The sequence below is a fragment of the Artemia franciscana genome, chromosome 5 (genome assembly GCF_032884065.1).
Source record: "Artemia franciscana chromosome 5, ASM3288406v1, whole genome shotgun sequence".
Lineage (NCBI taxonomy): Eukaryota > Metazoa > Arthropoda > Branchiopoda > Anostraca > Artemiidae > Artemia > Artemia franciscana.
Window position 1 is genome coordinate 2,397,176 of NC_088867.1, and position 20,819 is coordinate 2,417,994.

General features: G+C 36.2%; 1 protein-coding gene across 4 annotated transcripts in view; it reads right to left on the bottom strand.

Annotated features, from left to right (window-relative positions):
• LOC136026871 (rho guanine nucleotide exchange factor 10-like) overlaps positions 1-20,819 on the bottom strand; it is a 254,534-nt gene that overhangs the window by 140,364 nt on the left and 93,351 nt on the right. Inside the window, exon 1 of one of the 4 annotated variants that reach the window (XM_065703654.1) lies at positions 6,278-7,088. The exons of the other annotated variants lie outside the window; for them this stretch is intronic. Within the exon in view, the coding sequence (XP_065559726.1) occupies positions 6,278-6,284 (7 nt within the window). The 5' untranslated portion in view covers positions 6,285-7,088. Of the gene's footprint in view, positions 1-6,277; positions 7,089-20,819 lie in introns of those variants that run through there. 4 annotated transcript variants of the gene reach the window in all.

Consider the following 20,819-nt stretch of genomic DNA (forward strand, 5'->3'; position numbering starts at 1 on the left):
TTTTACAAATTTCCACTAAGGCTCGGAGGGGGGGTCATGTTATATCCAAAATATAGTTATTGGGCCTTTCCACTATGATGAACAAAATGGCTATCTCAAAATTTTGAGTGGACAATTTTGGGGAAAAGAGCGGGAGAAGGGGCCTGGTTGCCCTCCAATCTTTTGGCCAGTTAAAAATGCCACTATAACTTCGGTTCGAATGAGCCCTCTCACGATATTCTAGGACCACTGGGTCGGTACGATCATCCCTGAAAAAAAAAGAAAAACGCATCCGTGATCATTTATCTGGCAAACATTACAAAATTCCACATTTTTGCAGGTAGGAGCTTAAAATCTCTAGAGTATGGTTTTCTGATACGCTGAATCTGATGGTGTGATATTCATTGAAAGTCTATGACTTTCAGAAGCTGTTCCCATCTTTTTTTTCGAAAATCAGGCAAGTTTTCTCGGATTCATAGCCTTCAATGAGTAAGTCTAAACTTAATAAAACTTATTTGAAATCAGCATAATAAGCCGATTCTTTTGGTCAAAAATTGGTATCAAAAATCCGTTTTTTAGAGTTTCGGTTGGTATTGAGGCGGGTCACTCCTTACTTACAGTTCGTTACCACGAACTGTTTGATTCAAGGTAATACATTTTATATAAAACACGGCGTACCATTGATTCCTATAAAACGACCATAGAGGTTAAATGTCAATCATCTGAAAGAGCCCACAGACGTTTCGGAAAGGAAAATCCCCTAGGAAATGCGAGATTAATATTGACTCAATGTGTTAAGCCTTGTTTTCAGGAAGGGGGAAAATAGTTAGACTTAAAAGAATAGCCAAAATTCTAAAATGCACGGCATTCATATTCAAAAATGAACCACAAAGGTTTTATTGCTGACGAAATTTGTTTATATAGAAAAAAATACCCCTACCCGAATAAAAATCCTGGATAAGGCTCTCGGTGTAAGAGTTTCAAACAGCAGTTCAGAACCGAATGTTTATTAGGTCAAAATAGCTAAAAAACAGAAAAGGGTAAAAAAGAAGCACTGGTTTTGAAATCTCGAAGAAAAACGTTCATGATTTTGTAGCTTTTTGCTTGAATTGTGGAAAATTTAATAGGACATCGTAGAATGTTTTTAGTTTCACATCTACAATTATGCGGCCTTCGCTTTTCAAAGTACTCAAAATACTTCTGATGCATCTCTAAACAGGCATGGATTGGCAATACAGATAGAGCACATCAAATCTAAGAGCCTTGGCTTTAAAAATGGATATTTGACAACTAATAGGGCAAAAACATTCTTGCAATTTTTATTAACCTGGAATTAATCGATATGCCGTCTGAGAAGCTAAATAGTTTGTATTAAGAAAATAAAAAATGAAATGACTCATTCGACTGTTTTTGGAACTAGATTTCAAGAAAGTCAATGTCCTTAAAAAAATAATAATAAATAAAGAACCGCAAGGCGGTGTGAAACCCAAAGCTTCTTACAAACATCAAATCTGGTGGCAGTCTATTAAATCATTATAATCGTTATAGGTCATAATTTAAAAACGCTTCAGATTGCCTGGAACATATTAACCGCAGTCTTATTGTACATTTTTGCAGAAACTAAACCCAAAAAAGCAGCCCTATTCGTATATTCAGCTCAAAAGTAAGGCCTTGAAAGTCCAAAGGGAAATGTCATCAAACGAAGATCGTCCGAAAATAAACATATTCTTTGAAAAAAAAATCAAGTAAAAAAAAAACATGTTACATCAATGGTGATGATGACAGGAATAAGAAGACTAATCGAATCCAATCTCAATCGGTGTTTGAATTGAAATGGAGTTAATACTCTTGTCCAAACCTATCTTATATGCTTTTTTTTCCTTTGCTGCAAAAACATCAGGAAAATATCCTACAGCATGGTTTTATTTCAGATTTAAAATCACACCTTTCTCTCTACCTCCATTTTTTTTCTTTCGTGTTGTAGAATATTTAAATACACCTAGATTTATCGCTAGAGTCAGAGTCAGTGGAAGGAATCATATTGAAAAAAAATCACAGATTTCAGTTTTCTTGAGAAGAACTAAAAAAGTTATAAGCATAATAGCAAAAAAAAGTAATAAATATAATAGTAGAAAAAATCCTTACCCCCCCCCCCTAATGAAGACACACTGACTGATATTTTTTATCAACGCAGGGAAACATATACCAGAGGTATGGGGCCTAACTTGAGAGTTATTACTCAGCAAATTCCAGATTCAATTGGGAGGGGGGGGGGGGGGTACCAACTTTTAAAAATGACGTTGTAAACCTTTTTACTACTCCTTACTGGTAATGTCTGGGTTCACATTGATATCATATAATATTGATATGTGTGTATTGGTAGGTAGGGATAGTGTATCCAAATCTTTCAGAGCTAAGGGTTCGCGTGGGAGGAGACAGATGAAGTGTCTTTACTACAAACTATTCAATTATTCTACAAAGCCTATATACATGGTTTGAAAACAAACACAAGAAAAGAACTTTACAGAAGTACTGCACGAGAGGAACTAACTCACATACTTCGGAAATCCGTATATAAAATGATTTCCAAGGTACAGAAACACGTTCTACAACATTAAAATTATCCAAGTTCCACTTTCTGGTATTATAAACCTAGTTTTTCTGATTCCCATTTCCATAAGATAAAAGCATCATAAATTCTATAAACCCATGTTATACTTTGGGTTTCTAAAATCCAACATAAATTTCAGAGACAAAGTTGACCCATATTGCATTAAAATTAGGTTTCAAGTTTCCTGTTCCAAGACCTACATTCAAAAGTTCACAACGTTCATAGGGTGGCGAGCGGCCAAGCCTGGCCTAAGTGTGCCACGCTTGGTGGATCAAGCCTTAAGTGTAGTGTGTGAAGGGTTACAAGGACTGTGCCATGCGTTGCAGAAAAGCACGACACATGTGGCGCTCCAAGATGTTCACCAAAGGGTGGAAGGTGAGCGACCCCTCAGCTCGAATAGGGCTACACAGAGTCTACTCATATCCATTTTGTGCATACTAGAGTCGGCTTAAATCCAATATATCTAGCCCTATCCCCCCTCCCGAGGCATAGTCAACCATCAAATCCATTAAAATATCCAATTGATAATCAATTATTTAATTTACGATCGAAAGATGATCAATTTAGTTTTTCATTAATTATTAATATTTTATTAATGTTATTCATGCTAAAAACCAACTGGAACGTAACTAAAGGAGGTTCTAGACAGTTAATCATTTTGATCAAAAGCTTCCGTCAATCGATTGACTCAATCATGATTGACCGTCTAGGAACCTGCCTGACGCTCGAGTCAAGCGTTGACGGTGATTGATAGAAACTTTGAATGACTCAATCATCTTGGTCAAAAGCAGTGTGTTAGATTAGCTTAGGTCAAGATTGAAGGGTTGATTGAAAGTTCAATTGAAGGTTGATTGAAGCACACGTCAATCGATTGACGGATATTTTTGATCAAAATGATTGACCGTCAAGGGCATCCTTAAGAGCTTACATTTGAATACAATCGGCTATTTCAGGTTCAGGAAATATTATCTTTCTGCATTATTAAATAGACCAGACAGGTAACCAAATTAATTTGGCCCATTGATGATCCATTTCTCCTGAAAGGACAATTAGCAAGGGCACATCCAAAATTTTAGTTCGGGGGGGATATTACAATAAAAAAAATTTAAAACCCCTGAAAAAACATCTGTGTGCAATTTTGTCGTGTTTCTACGAATCGGACAAAAATTTCGAGGTAGGGGTATAAACACCGTAGCTAATAAGCTTACAGCTGTAATTTGCCCCGAAGGAACAAGCCACTATATCGCTGCGTTCATTACCTTCAGATATATCCATTGACCAAGCCACAGGTCGGATAGCACTTAGCAAGGGCACATTCAGGATATTTGCTCGAGGGGATTGGACGGTTACAATAAAAAAAAGAACCATCCCATTTTTTTCATATATAATTTTGTTACATTTTTACGACCCGGACGCAAATTTCGGGTTGGGGGTTCAAACCCCGTAGCTAACAAGCCTACAGCTACAATTTGCACAGAAAGACGAAGATACTTGTATCGCTGCGTTCATTACCTTCAGATACCTTCATTGACAAGGCCACAAGTCGGATAGCGCTTAAACATGTATTTTTTAGAATTATTCGAACTCTCCTAAGAAACGGGAAAAATCTCTTATTTTGCATGGATTTGTAGTATTTTTGACGCATTTCTCGATATAAAAAATAATTGCACACCAGATCTATTCGATTACATTCAATGGATGGATATCAAATCTCACCTGTCTAATGATAGCAGAATCGTCATCTTACGCTGAAAAATGAAAGCGATGGACGGCAAAAAATACATATCGAAATCTGCGGTGGGAACAAAACCGTTTGGAAATAGGACTATCAACTAGTTCTTCCGGAAGGGGCAAACTTGTGTTTTTTTTTTAACGCTGTTTTCAGATTGCTGCACAAGAAATTGCGTAACAATGAGTTCTTTGCATTAGGAAGTTTTTCAAAAGGAAGTTCTATTTAAAAAAATAGCCCCATCGCCGCAAATTTTGATCGAAAAGAGATCATGTTTACGTGTTCTTGCTTTTGAGGCAGCCCCGTCTCACACCAGACGTCTGGTCGCATTTCCGCGACTACATCTTATGTTTTCTGTATCAATCAGTATGTTTTAGACATACTCGTGCCGCTTATTTATAACAGAGCCAAAAAGTGTGCATATACGTTCGTCAAGGACCGATCAATCTAAATTGAAAATAAGTGCATCTATACCATGTAGATTGTCCCTTCTTGACTGAGCTTGCTATAGAAATTATGTTCTTTCATCAGCTTCATTAAAACTTTAAAAACATATTGTTTTAAAATCCATTAAAATATTATTGTTTAGGCTTAAAAGATTGGCGATGTTATGAATAGATTCCTGGAGATAGCCCTAGGCTAAATACTCAGTTACCTTACTGTTTTTCTTCTTTTTTTCTACTTGTTTCTCATCAACAGCTGGATCATGATGCTGACTTAAAAGAAAAATATATATATATATATATATATATATATATATATATATATATATATATATATATATATATATATATATATATAATAAAAATTCGCAAACTGCGTCTAGCCTCGATCCACATCAAGCCATTTAGGAAGTTGGCTGTTATGCACTTGAACTGGTAGCGACTATGAAAAGCCAATATATACTAGTTTTCTGAATATAACGAAGCAAAAGAGATTTGCTATTGCTTAGAATAGGAGGTAAACCCTACTGTCACTTGTTTTTGATTAAATTGTTTAACATCTTTTTCAGAGAGAAAGTGAATATTTATTATCCAAAAACACAAATTGCCAATAAGGCTCATGGCTTGTGCAGCCACAATGGAGGGATTTACAGAATTAGGAGGTAGAAGTACCGAGGCCTCAAATATCTCCGCGTGAAACGACGGTCATAAACTTCTACTAAGTATCATTTTCCAAATTAGGTAAAACGAAAAAAAAATTATTTGGATTTGGTAATACAAATAAGAAAGTTTCTTTTAATTTACTGGACGGGTGGGGGATTTGACTGGGAGGCTCCGTTTAATAAGTAAGCCATTTTTCGTTTAATTCTTCGTTGTTTTTCTGTTGTTTTTTTTTTTTTTTTTTTTCAAATGGACAGCAAATGGAATGGTACAAGAAATGTTTAATTCTCCGACCAGTTATGTGCCCAGAGGCAAAAATTCTATGTCATCTTCTTTAAGGGGGGGGGTGCAAGTTGGCGTGATTGCTAAGCTGTGTACGATTTTTGTCAATGGTTTTAAAGTAATTTTTGCAAAATTGCTTCCAGTTGGTTTTTTCAAGAATTTTGCCCCTGCAGATGATAAGACTCCTATCTGTGGGCCCAGAGACGTAGGTTGGGGGGGTAGGTGGACACCAGTGTCCCCCCCCCGATCCTTAATGATCACGAATTAATGGACACTTCCTATTCATATTATCAAATCAACTTTTTTATTATATTTATTAATCACTTTTTTATTTTCACCCAAAAAATCATCCATATGTGCCTGTCCCGACCCGGTCTACTATACTTCAACCCTTCACGTGGTCCCGCGCCCATGTGTTCGGCCCTAATTACGCTCATGTGATGTCCATGAGGTGACGTGATGCACAACCTCCGAATCCGATATTGAAAAACTATTGAACCAATCTTTTCAAAAAGGCATAAATGAAAACTCAAATAATAAGACACAACAAAATGTGCACAAAAATAAACGCACCAAGCATAATCCATTCAGCATAGTGGCAATTTAAAATGCAAAATTTTCAACATCCTATTTTGTCAATAGATTTCTAAAAGTTTCAACAGAACGTAAAGATATCCAACTGACGGAACAAAGATTCTATGCTGCAAGCAAAGAGCTCTTGCCAAGGTTGTGTGCACAATTGCTCATTATACATTCAAAAACGCTGCAAAAACACTGATTCGTTATGACACTGCATTTCAGTGACTTATAGGCCAAAATGAGAGAACAGACACTACATGCAGATCGTTCCTGGGAGCGCATTAAAAATGGCTCTGGGTTTGCTTTGCCACTAAGTTCAAAGTTGAGAAACCAGTTTTTTTAGTTATAGCTAAGATAAAAACGGTTGCTAAAGCCCGTAAAGCACTCATTTTTTGTTTTCGTCAATTTACGTCATCTGACTAAAATTATGACTAAAATTTACGTCATCTAGTCAGTAGAGATTGTGGTAGTTGGAACTTCTTCAGAAAGCCTCTTTTATTTTCAAGTTGACACAACCAGTGGCGACCAGCGATATGGATAGAATTTAATCACATTAGATCAGACCTTTTGAATGCAAGTATCGTAAATGTTAGGAGGCGCACCCACTTGGGTGACAAACATATATTTTTCTTTTTGAAGACGGCTAGGGCACATTATTTGAATTTAATAGGACCCCAATGCACTTGATGATGATGATGATAATTTTTTTTTTTAGGAATCAGCAATGCGAAACCACAGCGAGGAGGCAGATTTCACTTCCAAGCGCCTGGTACTTGGCTTTTACAGGTACTTTAGTAGGTATACATTTAAACAATAGTTTGTTTATTGAATGCCTAACTATTACTACTACCCATTCGTTTTTTCAAGTCTGCGCAATATTACCAGGATTGCTCCCCACTTGAGAAAAAAGAACCACTAGACAAAGTGTCCATGAATCACTAACCTAGTGATTAGGTCAGGATCAGGAGTCAAAAAACTTTTTCTGCTGCAGGTCAAAATCAGCCAAAAAAATTGACTTAGAAGTGCGATTGAGTCAGTTATATTTTCATTTTAAACGTAATTTTAGTCAATGTACTTACGTCAATCACAATGTTAATTACGTCACTAGGTAACAAATCATTTTTGACCTGTTTGTCAGTATTTTTAGCAATATTACAGACAATGGCATTTCTTTGATTCTTTCAATTATTTCTTTTTTGTCTACAAAACCATTAAGAGCACCCACTCAGGACAGTATAACCATTCAGGACACAAATCATTCACGACAGTATAAAAATACTGTATAAAAAACACGCCGTTTGTAAATGGTTCTTCGTTAGTACCAATCAAGGCCTTATCGAGGCGAGGGGGAATTGACTCCCACCCTCAAATTCTTGTCTGGCTCGTAAAAACGCAACAAAAACGCATATACACAATTTTTTTATGCGTTTTTGATTTTTTTTTGTAGACAACCCCCCCCCCCAAAAAAAATCATGGATACGGCCCTGGTGCCAATGCTAAAAGCTGCACCAAGGCTGGTAGATGTACTGTGATTACAATAGCGTTGATTGATAGAAATATGGGGGGGAGGGTCAAAATATATTTCAAAAATACAGGGGGGAGGGGTCACTTTGGTTGTATTTTTCAAATAAAATGCCTAAAAAGCTATTTTGTTAATGAAAATAAAGAAAATTCCATTTTCAAAATTTAGGGGGGGAGAATCAGGAATGAACCCAGTGATAAATTTTGGGAGGAGATGAACTGAAGGTAGCAGTACTGGTTAAAAAAGATAAATGAAGCTTTAGAATATAAGGTACATTCTTTATTGAGACAACACTGTAAATATGGTAACTATACCATAGTATGGCAACACTGTAAATATGGTAACTATACCATAGTATGGCAACACTGTAAATATGGTAACTATAAAATAAAAATCAAGACACCTTATTTCGTTGTAGGCTAGTTTAACCAAAACATCTGATTGGAACATCCTTTCGTATGGATAATAAAACCAATCTATTAAGCTGTTCCTGACCTGGAGCACTCCTGGCATAAGATTTTTTTCCCCTTAGGGTAGAAAAACAACAGTGCCGGGAATCGTTGCACGAATCTTCAAAAATCGATGTAGAGTGGAGAAAATGCTCTTATGACAATCTTTTTAGTACATTATGAAATATTTTGGTGCCACATTTATCGAATGTATCCATATTCTCTTCCACATAGCTAACTTAGCTTGCAAGCTTCCCCTATAGCTGTCTGTATCAAGATACCAAAAATTAGTCAAGAGTATCCGATATATCCATTGCTTTTTCTTCGTCAAGGGAAATACGGTGCTGAGGAAGTAAGTATTGCAGTGACTCCAGCAATTTTCTGTGACTCGTTGATGCAGCTGATGCAGAAAGTAGTCCTGCAGAAAATGGGATAAACACAGAGAGTCGGTAATATGTTCCAGGATCCTTTTACACTGTTCCGTAATTGTCCCCATACGTTTGCTTTGGAGCTCATTTGGGCACTCTAATGCTGATTTCAGCATCTTGACACAGTTCAGTTACTTCAGTGAAAATTGAATGAAATGAAGCTTCACTCGTCTTTCTCACTCTCTCGTGTCTCTAACTTCGCTCTTAAGATCGTCAGCGTGTTTGAGAAAGTACAAAAGATATATAGTTGCTGATTGCAAAGATGTCGACAAATTGTGAGACAGGTTAAAAACTTTATTGACAGTAACCAGAGCTGCACTGCATCTCTCAATAACGAATAGTAAAAATAAGAACCAGAGCTGCACTGCATCTCTCAATAACGAATAGTAAAAATAAGCTTTCCCTTAAGATTCAGAATCTGAATCAGGACGTTCTTGAATGTCCCTCATAGCCTTAAAGATATTAATGAACATCTCTTTAAACAACATAATTGCTTGTAAGTGCTCCACGCATCTGGTCTGGCAAAGTTTGTTTAATATTATTCTTTTTGTCCCTGTGATAGGATTACTTTCTTGAATAATTTTTTTGAAAATTACACAAGTGTTTAGGTGAAATTTTAAAGAGAATAATGATTTCTTTCAAAGTTCCCAGACAATTTCTTATACCAGGTAAGTTGTACGAATGACACAGGGCATACGATTTTACTCTTCTCAGGGTAGAAAAACAACGCTTGCGCGTAGCCGTAGTGCTGGGAATCGTTGCACCAATCTTCAAAAATCGATATAGAGTGGGGAAAATGTTCTTATCACATTCTTTAAGGAGTGTCTTTAAGTTTAAGGAGTATCTTGCACAGTGAACATAGACTGCATGGAGAATACACTCACGGACTATAGCAGCACAACCTTGAAACTGGTCGCTCATTGATGAAGCTCCATCATAACCTTGCCCGCTTAAGTATTCAAATTGATTTCCATTTCACCCAAGGTTTGCATCAACCGACTAAGGCCTGCTATCAGCCAACTGTTTCTTTATGAAAAAATTCTATAACTGTTGATTTCTGACATGATGGAAGATTAATTAACAAACAGGGGCCACTGAAAAAGTAAACACGTGATTTAAGTGAAGTTCAACAATCTTAGGATCCCGAAATTATAACAGTACGTGGCTTACTTGGCGGCAGCCTGGCATTGTCTCCAACTTTATTTTAATAAAACAAAACATTCGTGTGGAGAACGTCAGGCATTACCTACTTATTGTGCATACATTACCTTACATCAATTGAATTAAAACCCATAATGAATTTGGTTAGTTTTCAAGACAGTTTTGTGAAAACTTTATTTTATAAAATAAATAAATCATTCATTTTTTATCCTCGATAAAATATGATAATGTAAGCTGCAGCATACATTATCCTTTCGTGTTAGTCAAGATCTATAGGAATGTCGACCCTACAGGACAAATTTCCCGAATTTCGGGAGTCGATGTATCCCCATTATCCCACCTGGGTTTGTCCCTGAGAGGAATACCCCCTGCCAATAAAACGATAAAACGTACAGGAAGCCATCGATTAGCTGTTAGTTGAGCTTCTGTTGTCAAAACTATGGTACTGATTTAGCATTTTTCAAAAAGTTTCTTGTGAAAAACTTTTATTTTTACCCTAATAACACGATGCATCCCCTAGAATATTCAGAAGGTTTTCCGCAAGACAGCAAACAATATTTGTAAAAAATATCAGAAGAAATTACTAAGGGAAGACATCGACAAGACAAAAAAATGGAAATCGTTAGAGGTAGCAGCAAATCATAAGGGTGCCAATCCTGATGCTTAACTGTTTATTTTGATGTTGTGGTGGCTGAAAACGTTTGACACACAGCCAAAAAGAAGGTTGTAACAACATAATTGTGCGTATCTTACTACAATATATTTCCTAGAATATACAGAAGAAGTCCAATCAGACAGACAAACCTGTTTGTAAATTTTTTTCAAAAAATCACCATGGGAAGATAGGATATCTCAAGATTTTTCTGATTTCTTGCTTTTATACAAGTTGCCAGTTTTTGAATTTCAGATTCAAGTTCCTTATCTCTACCTTTAGTGATTTTTTAATCCTACAAATTCAACAAGGCGCCTAAAATATACAGAAAACGTTAAAAAAAAAACAAGAAAACAAGTCACTAGAATTGGTGATAAACCACAAATATGAGGATTCTGGTGATAACTATTCATTATTGGCTGTGTTGCAGGTTTGTATGTAGAGATAGGGGCTCATAGACCCCTCCCCCATGGAACTATGGTCTTTAAAACTTATACCCGTATTTATCGATAAGTTTCGCACAGTTTCTTTTTCAAAGTTTTTTATTCCCCCACCAAGAGTAAAATAGCGTGATTCGGTCACAGAAAATGCAAGACTTAGCACCTGCAGTAATAGATTATATAGTTGGTCTGTTACCACAGGCCTGAAAAAAAAGAAAAAAAGTTAGCAACCATTCTACTATCAATTGTTTTCCATGAGCTAATAGAAAATGCGTAAAATATGGGTAATTGAAAAGAAAGTAGGGTATTTTTTAAGGTCCGGGAAAGATACTCGGATTTGTTTCGTAAGATTCCCTTTTATGGTTTTGTCAAAGACACCTCCCCCCCCTCTAAAATCAAACTTAAATTTAAATTAAAAATTGTGTATTTTAACATTATATTTGCGAAGGGGGTTAAATATGGAAGAACAATTCTGTTATGTCCCCTAGTCCCTTAATCACAACTATGTTATGTCCCTTAGTCTCTTATTCACCATTCTGTTATGTCCCTTAGTCACAATTCTGTTATGTCCTTTAGTATGCAACGGACGCTTTTGGAACCAGATGTTTTGCCCATTGCTTGGGCGTTGGGTAATATACTGGTCCCTAAGACATAGATCAGTAGAGACCCGATGAGTCAACTTAGTTAAGCATAAAGGTGTGTTAGCAGCTGGATCAACACCCTTAAATGTTATTTTGTCGGTGTCAGGATGGCATTGTAAGTTGATACTCCTGTAAATACGGCGTACATCTAAACCGACAGACAGAGATCATTCCACTCTTTATCAAGGGAAAAATTTCTAGGATATTGTAATGATCGTTTGACCTCATTGCCTTCGAGAGAATATATCATGTTGTCAAGTTGCCTTTTTTTCTGACGGTTGCACTATTAACTCCAGATAAAACAAGGCAGGTGTTATTTTCTGAAAATCAACATTCGTCTAGTCAGCAAATAGTCTCTGTCCCATGGTAATGGTCCATCAATCAAAATTTCAAGGATATTCCTATCGAGCAACCAATTATATTGATTAAAGCTAGGTTTTATGCAGGGGGTTGAATAGTGCTTTGGCTGGTGGAACTCACATCAAACGATGAAAAAAAGGCCTAGAGTCTCTTCTGTTCTGTGGCAGACTTGGACATTCGTTTCTCAGACTAGCAAAATTTTGTTTAAATAAGTAAAACCTTTTCCTGAACTGAAAAAAAATATTAATGCTCCTTTTCTGATATTTATTCAAAGTTGTTTTTTCATCAGGGGAGACTAAACCGGATTTCGGTTTGAATTCGACATTATAGCTGTAATCATTGCTTCCAAATTTTAGTCATTGCCGAAATTTTAGAATTTCTCCGAAAGTACCTGGTTTACCCGAAAGAAAATTGTTTGTCTCATATCTCCAAAAACCAAAATTCAGGAGCCCAATGATTTTCATCAGATTCTATCAAATCTTTTTTGGGATGGTTGGTAAAGTTGCGCCTGTTGGCGCTATTTTGACAAGTGGCTGAGCAAATTTACAGTAAACATTTAACAACAGTGGCTTTATTGTGCACATATGGCACTCCCTTTCTCATTTCTGAAACTAGACTGAAAAACCATTCACAACCAGAACTTGAGCCGAAGTTAAAGATTCTATGAAGTCAATCGACACCGATTACCAGCATAAAGAAGGAAATTGGAACACCTTTTCTATTGGTTCAATACTGTTGGGTTCATGGAAAACCCTCATCTCTAGTTTTGACCAGATGCCTTTCCGGTTCAAATATTTTGGGGAGAAATCTTTGCTATTCATTTTGTTCTTGCAAGGAACAATTACCCAAAGTGGGGGGGTCGTAGGGTTCGAGGTGATTACATCGAACTGTGTAATTCCACCTCATAAAGTAGATAATGACCCGAATTTAACTGTAATCATGAGGGAATCTTCCTATCGCGTGAAGTTGGGCGAACAAAAACAAGATTTGACGAAAGTTTCACGATTTATTAGTAAAAAAAAAAATTAAAGCCAAAAATTAGCCAAAAAATATGACTGCGATATATATATATATGATATATATTTTATGAGTATATATATATATATATATATATATATATATATATATATATATATATATATATATATATATATATATATATATGCTACCTTTATAAACGAGCAATTATTGTATATTTATATCATTTCTCGAAAACATCTCCATACTTTTTCGGAAAAATTGATGTCCTGGGGTAATCTCGCCAAAAAAACCATCTAGATAGGTCAGAAGGTCGAGAAAATTCCTTAAGAGCCTTAATTTTGGAAAAACGATATCTGTGTAAATGACGACATATTTATGAATACATCCGAAAATCATGCATACATATATTTGTCTCAGTAGTGGTTGTACCGTTTTAAGTGTCTATGATGCATGCCAAATTACACAAGAAACAAACGATTGACAAGATATATGTAAGCTGTAAAATACTTATGGTGTTTCATCAAAAATTATAATTATTTAATTTAAAATAGAGAAACACCTGAAAATTTTAAAAGAAATTTTATTTTCTATTAGGTTAAATCCACTTGTAACATAAAAAGAGAGATACGAGAGAATAACTGTTTATTACAAGTCATTGGGTCTCTTGAACGCTCTGAGTTCCCTGGGGAACCCTCCATTTTCCCGAGGAAAGAGTAGCAACATGCCGAGTGCCGGGGCTCCGCTTCGAAATCGGCTATATAGGTTTTTTTTTCTTTTCTGGCATATTAACATTTCTGGCCAATAAAACGATCTAAAAAGGTCACAAGTTTAAGGAAGAATTTCTATTTTCCCAAAGTGGTTGTATCGAGCTTATGGTGACGCCCTGACATCAACAAGAGGCTCACATTGTCTGCAGTTACAAGACAAGTGACAGTGAGAATCAATATATACAAGCCTGTCACGTAGCTCAAAACTGGCTACATAGTTTTTTTGTTCTCTTAAAACTGGCGAATTGATATTACTGGCTATAAAAATGATCTAAATAGATCACAACTTTAAGAAATTTGTATTTTTCCCAGGGTGGCTGTATCGAACCTGTGGTGACGCCATGACATCAAGAAAAAGCTCAAATTGTCTGCGGCTAGAACACAAGTGACAATGCGAATCCATATGTAGAAGACTATAGAAGCCTTCTACATATGGAAACCATGTGTAGAAGCCTATAGAAGCCTTCATATGGAAGCCACATATACTATAGGAGCCTTAATTTTTCAGAAATTAAGCAATTTTTCATAAAAAAAAAGTTAAATTTAACAACCTAAAAGGTATAATGGTAGTTTAGAGGCATCTTGAAATCTGGCTAAGTAGTTGAGTTGGGTTAATGAAACTTCCAGGAATATACACAGGGCCAAAAATGTACCCTGGGAAGGTGCTATCAAGCTACTATATATTTTCCAAGGTATTTGATAAGTCTACTGCCGCGAAGAAACGATGTTTCCCATTAGAACAGCGGCTCTTCCCTTATAATCGAGTCGTACTGAAAACAGATTTATGATCTCTTTTTTAATTTATATGTTTATGTACTTGAATTTTTCAACACCTAATTGTGCTATATATCTAATTATTCATAAAGGATAAGTTGCCTACAGCTCAATTTGGCTTAACTGTCCCCTTTCTAGGATCTTTGCTAATTCACTTTTGCCACTCTCGGCAGCCTATTGCTACGTGGGATCCTCACAAAGGGTTTTTCTTAATTTACACCACTTGCCTAAAAGGCAGAAGTGGGATTTTATTTAAGATTTCAATAAAAAAAAAACAGTAATTTTTTTTTACGTGTATAGTAACGTTTAGTAGCTATTGACAAGGTCTGTTTCTGTTAACTTAATTTGTAGAAAATATATTTTTTTTTGTAAAGCACCTTTAGCAAAGCCGACATTTTGGTACTACTTTGGTAGAGCTCCTCAATGTGGTGGAATATTCCAATGGAATAGCTGTTTCATTTCGAAGCTAAAAAAAAACCTTAAGAGCAGCCAAGTCTCCATACATAATGGACTGGTTTTTGTTCTAATTAAATAAAAAAAAGTTTCTTCAACTGAAAGTAAGGAGCAACATTAAAAATCAAAACGAACAGAAATTATTCCGTTTTTAAAGAGGTCGTCCCTTTTCTCAATACCTTACTCTTTAAGCTAAAGTTTTTAGCGTTTTTTTTTTTAAAAAAGCTTCCTATTGTAATGAAAAGGTCCTTGTGTTTCAGGAGCCGTTCCTAAAAAGTTGCAACAAACGGATAAACTTTAGCATAAAGAGCAAGGTATTGAGGAGAGGTATCCGTTTTTTAGAGTTTTGGTTATTATTGAGCCAAGTCATTCCTTGCTAACAGTTCGTTACCACAAACTGTTTGATACTACAAATTCAATGATGAGGTGTAACAGTTCCATAGTAAAGCTCAGCAGCAATTATCAAAAGGAAGTTTCTACAGGTGGCAGTTGTCAGATATAGTTGCCACTCTATTCATCTATGCACTTAACATAGCAGTAAAAAACTGGTAGGAACTTTAGAAAACATGTACCGTTTGTGAGAAAGTCAACAGAGAAGTTATTTTTTCCGTCTCTGATTTTAACACCGAAACTCGTTTTGTTTATCGAAATCCCGAATATTAACTGGACTTGCTACGGAATTTTGATTATTTAAGAGACAGCCTGAATTTCGACACGGACATCATGCGGAATTTTACAATCGTATGTGTTTGGCAGATCTTATAAGAAACCGCAAAAATGTTTGGTCTGCGCCCTATACTCTAAATAAAGTTGTTAATGATGTCCTTGGCTATGAATATGTCAGTTGTCTCATCCCAGATTTTTTTTCATTGTAATTCAATTTTTTCTCTCCAAAAACCTGAAGCCCTTCTCCCAAATTTTGCTCATTAAAAGTTTAAGCGCTGGTTGAAATTCATATTCTGCGAAATTTACCGTCTTCTGGCAGATCCAGAATATTCTCAGTGTTTGACTAATTTTCGACTGGAGATGGTAAATTTAGCCTATTAAAAACAACCAAGCAACGAATTTGTCAATGCCGGTTGGTTGAATTAATTGATATTACATTTATCTAAAGTTACCCTAGAAAGTCTAAATAAAAACACCCTTGAATACTTATTCAAGAAAATGTCAACGGTATATTTTTACCAAGGAACTTTTATTTCCTAGACCAATTTGGTGAGCCCAAGAAGCGAAGTTTTAACCCAAAATAGGAGCAAACCAGCTATTTCCCCAAATCAAGAAATTGTTTGTTTGTTTTCCCTCTCATCGAACGAAGTGAAACCCTGTTGCCAAAGCAAACTTTAATCCACGACAGAACATAACTTGCCTCCCCCCCCCCAATTCATTGCGCATTCCCTGCAAAATAGTATATCCAAGTAGATGAATTTATGGGGTTAAAGATTCTTGTACGGACAAAAAGTATGTTGACCATGCCAACTTCTATAAGCAGTTTCAGTGCAGGCTATGGTTTACATGAAGTATGTGTCTTGAAATACAAATCCCTGCATCTGAAGAAGGGTTCTCTGAACATAATGCCTTTGACATTAGGATAAACAAAAAGCGACTACTTTATCACTTTACGGACTTCGCTAATCGATTCGCTAATCACTAATCGAAGTGCGTATTATGTTTAACTCGAAACTTCAAAACTGTGGGCAACGCATTAGCAAATGGTAAGACCGAAGGATATGATAGGAGGGGTTTCCGAGCGAATATTCGAGGCCAGGACTTTCTATTTAAATCTGTTGGTTTTACCAACAGAAAAACACAAGGTTTAATTGTAAAAATGGTGTGGAATCAAAAGCAATAGAGTAGCTAAAAAAAAATAAGTGGTTAAAAAAAGGTTCGACATTGGTGTCACGGAAATAAACCAATTTAATGGAACTAAAGCACACCTTTCTAAAAATAAGTATAAGATAGAAATCTCTCTTTTTACCTTTGGTTCAACTATGTCTTTGGTAATATGATCAAGTTGACACAAAAACCTTCTGACAACAATCTGTCATCATGTTTCAAACACGGTTTCTGGTGCACTCGCCAATACAATATTGGCATAGCTCTATTTATCTGAAGGTAGTTTTTTAAGTTTCTTCTACTATGTTAAGTTACCAAAGACAAAGTGTTTAAATCAAGATTATACGCGTTCTCAAATACCATTCCTGCCAGACAAAAATTAATGAGAAGTATTGTTATACTGTTTACAACTAAACTATTATGCACAACAGAAAATATGTTGGCAAGAACAATTCAACTAAAAACTTCAAAAACAATTCAACGTAATGTGGAGTCTAGGCCCATGCAGAGGCAATCTTTGAGCGACATGGCTCAGTTTCTTCAAGAGTTTTGTAGACATTCAATCAAATCACCGAAGTCCAGGAAACAGCATGAGCAAAGAGTGAAGGATAGCACCCCCTCTAGAACTAAAACATACCTAAATGCATGGGGTGCAAAATAAGCATTTAAAACAAGCATTTGTTTTTGGAACTGGGTATAAGAGGTATTACTTCAGTGCTCCCCTCCCCACCCCCCCCCCCCCCCCGAAGACACAATGAATTTTTGCTCTTTACACAAGGACAACGTTAGCTCCCCCCATGGTGGAAAATCATCAAGTAATTGATTGGGCCGACAGAGTGCCAGCTTTCGATAATAAGAAAGATAGACTAAGGCTGGAATCCTCTTCTTCAACCCCTATTGGTCTCTTAAATCCATCTGCACTGTCAGCCCTTGTTTAACGTCATTCTGAAAGAGGAAGTTCTTATTTCAAGATGGTAGTTGACTCTTTGGTCTAAACAGGAAGAAGCTCAACAGATTGAGTCAGTGCATCATGTCAACAAGAGTATCGAATTCATGACTGCATGGGGTCCCTGAATGTCAGTGTCTATTCCGAGTAGCATTTTAACACTTTGGAAACTACTCCATTGTTGTCTGCGCATATATCGTAGGGAAGGGATAAATTCATTTATTTGCATCGACTTAAAATACTAAAAATGTGACAGCAATGAGTGAAGCTAAGAGTATTAAATAATATCCACGGTTGTGTATACTTTAAACGAATAAGATTAATAAGAAAAGGAGAAAAAAAAAATTATATATATTTCTGTATGGCCCGTACGCAGAGGGGGGGGGGTGCTTCCGTGAGTATTTTTTTTTTAATTTTCCAGCGCTTTACTACATTTGTTATATAAACCGAATCTTCTTGTATTTTTTGACCCCCCCCCCTCAAGAAAACCATAATGATCATTCGATGTCTTTCCTAAAAGGATGATCTGTCTCTTTGGCTTGCTAGTTTTCGTAATTGTTAATTTTCCACGAGTCTTTCTTCTTTAATGTGATTAAACATAGATGTATGTTTGATATGCATGTTTTTACTCGGCCCTACAGCAGCAATAGACAGAATTGATTTATTTTTTCTCTCTTTTTTTTAATGGAAGGTCCAGAAAGGGAAAAAATCCTTTTGTTCATGGCCCAAAATATCGATTTCGAGCACCAATATAACAGAGATTGGGGGCATTTCAATCTTGTACGTAAATAAATCGCAGAAACGTGACACTTTGAAAGCAGTTTTAAGCAGTACCCATAGGAACGGTCCTTCCTCCATCCCTGAAGACTTGAATACTAAAAAAAAGTTGATATCTGTAAAGGAAGGAAATATGAAGCTTTTCTGACAAAACAAAGGCTTTTTGGAAAACTTCATCCTTACTTGGTAAAGATCCCCCCCCCCATAAAAAACCTTAAGGTTTTCTTAAATATTTTACAAATTTCCTCTGATTTATCCACCGAAAACTGTAATACCAAATAAATCAACTACTAATAAATAAATACATAACATTCTCTAGAAATTTTTGGAAACATTCATTGGCAATTAAGTGGCGATTAGGAACATGGTTTTGAAAGAGCTCCTAAACCCCCTTCCCAGAGTTAACACTGATGAATATATTCATTTTTAATTAGTAACTAAATTCAGGGATATATATTCAATTTTGCAGGAACTTATTCATCCATACTTCGCCTATCACTGAAGAATTGAGCTTTAGAAAAAGTTTTAATAACCATTTTTACATCACTCTGATAAATCTTCTGAAGCATCACGAAACACAAGGGTGAAATGGCTAAGCCTGACAATTGTACAGCACATGTGTTTTGATCGGTTGAAATTGATTTTGAGTGACATTAAGAGCACCTAGACGAAATGAATCCGGTTCGAATGTTCTGTTTATTTATTTCCAGTGGAAAGAACAGTCCTTCCGGAAGAAATTGGGATAGTAAACAATCTATAGAGTCGTTAACCTGTCTAGCACGGGAAATCAGTAGAGTATTTGGCCCACAATAAAGCCGACAATGACATGTTGATATTTATAGCAGTTTGTTATATCAGAATTTTGTTGATGCAAGAAACATAGGTACACAGATGAAAATTTGTGAGTATGGGGGAAGTGACATTGACCGACTGGCTTGCTATTTCTATGACTGTTTTACCAACCATATGTCGATCGGTTTACCACAAATGGATCCTCCCTTAAACTTAATACGAAATCATGATTGCAGCTACTGTTGTAACTGAGTTAAGAGCAAGTCACGGCTCATAGTAACCGAAAGGATTTGGACGTCTTAAAAAAAAATCCCGAAAAGGCTATCTTTTGAACCTAATTCACGAATGCAACTACTATTTTGGCTTCTGTTAATAGTAAAGTTCATTGCGAAAACAAATCTAAGTGTATTCCCAAAAAAAAGTTTGAAACCCTTCGAAACTGGCTCGAATATTTTGGATAAAACATAATTTACGTGAAGCTGATTTTGAAAAATAAACATGATTGGAAAAAGATACTATATTCAGTGTTTTATTAGATTCCTTTTCTTACCAAAAAGTCACCCTTTCCCCCCCAAAATACGAGCTATTGTGCACGAGCTGTTGCTTTGCCCTGTTCTGATATCTGAATAGACGCGTGCTCTCAAAACACAAAACTGTCACAAATGACCATTAAAAGGTACCCATTGTAAAGGATACTAGGAAAATGAACTAGGAATCCCGTATACACACACCTGTTTTTATTATATAAACATGTGATTTTTTTAGCGCTACCTTACCACCGCCACTGTGGATGTGGGTGTTTCTAATAGATAGCAAGCCACGATTGAATCATAAAATGGATTTTTCCAGTCCAGAAAGTCCAGAAAGTGGACTGGAAAGATTTTTCCAGTCCAGTGGAAAATTTAAAGTAGCACTGACTGATACTTCAGTAAAATTAAGAAAGTTACTAAATTAAGAAAGTTGTATCGCGGAACAATTAGTAAGTCCGCAGTAGAATGGACAACACAGAGGTAAAATCGACACGCTTCCTACAAGAATTTTATTAAATTAATGACTTTTTCTGAGGGGGGGGGGGGTTGAACCTCCACCTACGAAATGTTGACCCGACTCGTAAAACGTAACTTAGATGAATACAAACAAATTGTTTATGCGTTTCTTTGAATTTTCTTCGTAACACCCTCCCCTTCAGAAAAAATCCTTTTGTGAAACCTCTCCCAAAGAAAAGTCCTGGATACGGCCCTGACCCACTCCAACCATATACTTGACGCCTATGGACAGGGTTGGGCATTTAAAGAATTTCTCCCCCTTCACGTAATAGTTGCTCAGACTAGCCTATAACTTGTCATTTTTAAATAAAAAGAAAACCTAGAACAACAACAGGAAATTTCACCTAACAGGAAGCCCCCCCCCCCCGAAAGGGAGTACTTTTGGAAAGGTATCCACACAATTTATTCCCAGGGTATGGGAAGCCTGCAGAAGTTTTTCAACGAGGGACAATATCCAAAAGAAATTTTTGTTTCCACAATGAATTATATTTCGGTGATGTTTTTCTGAAGACTA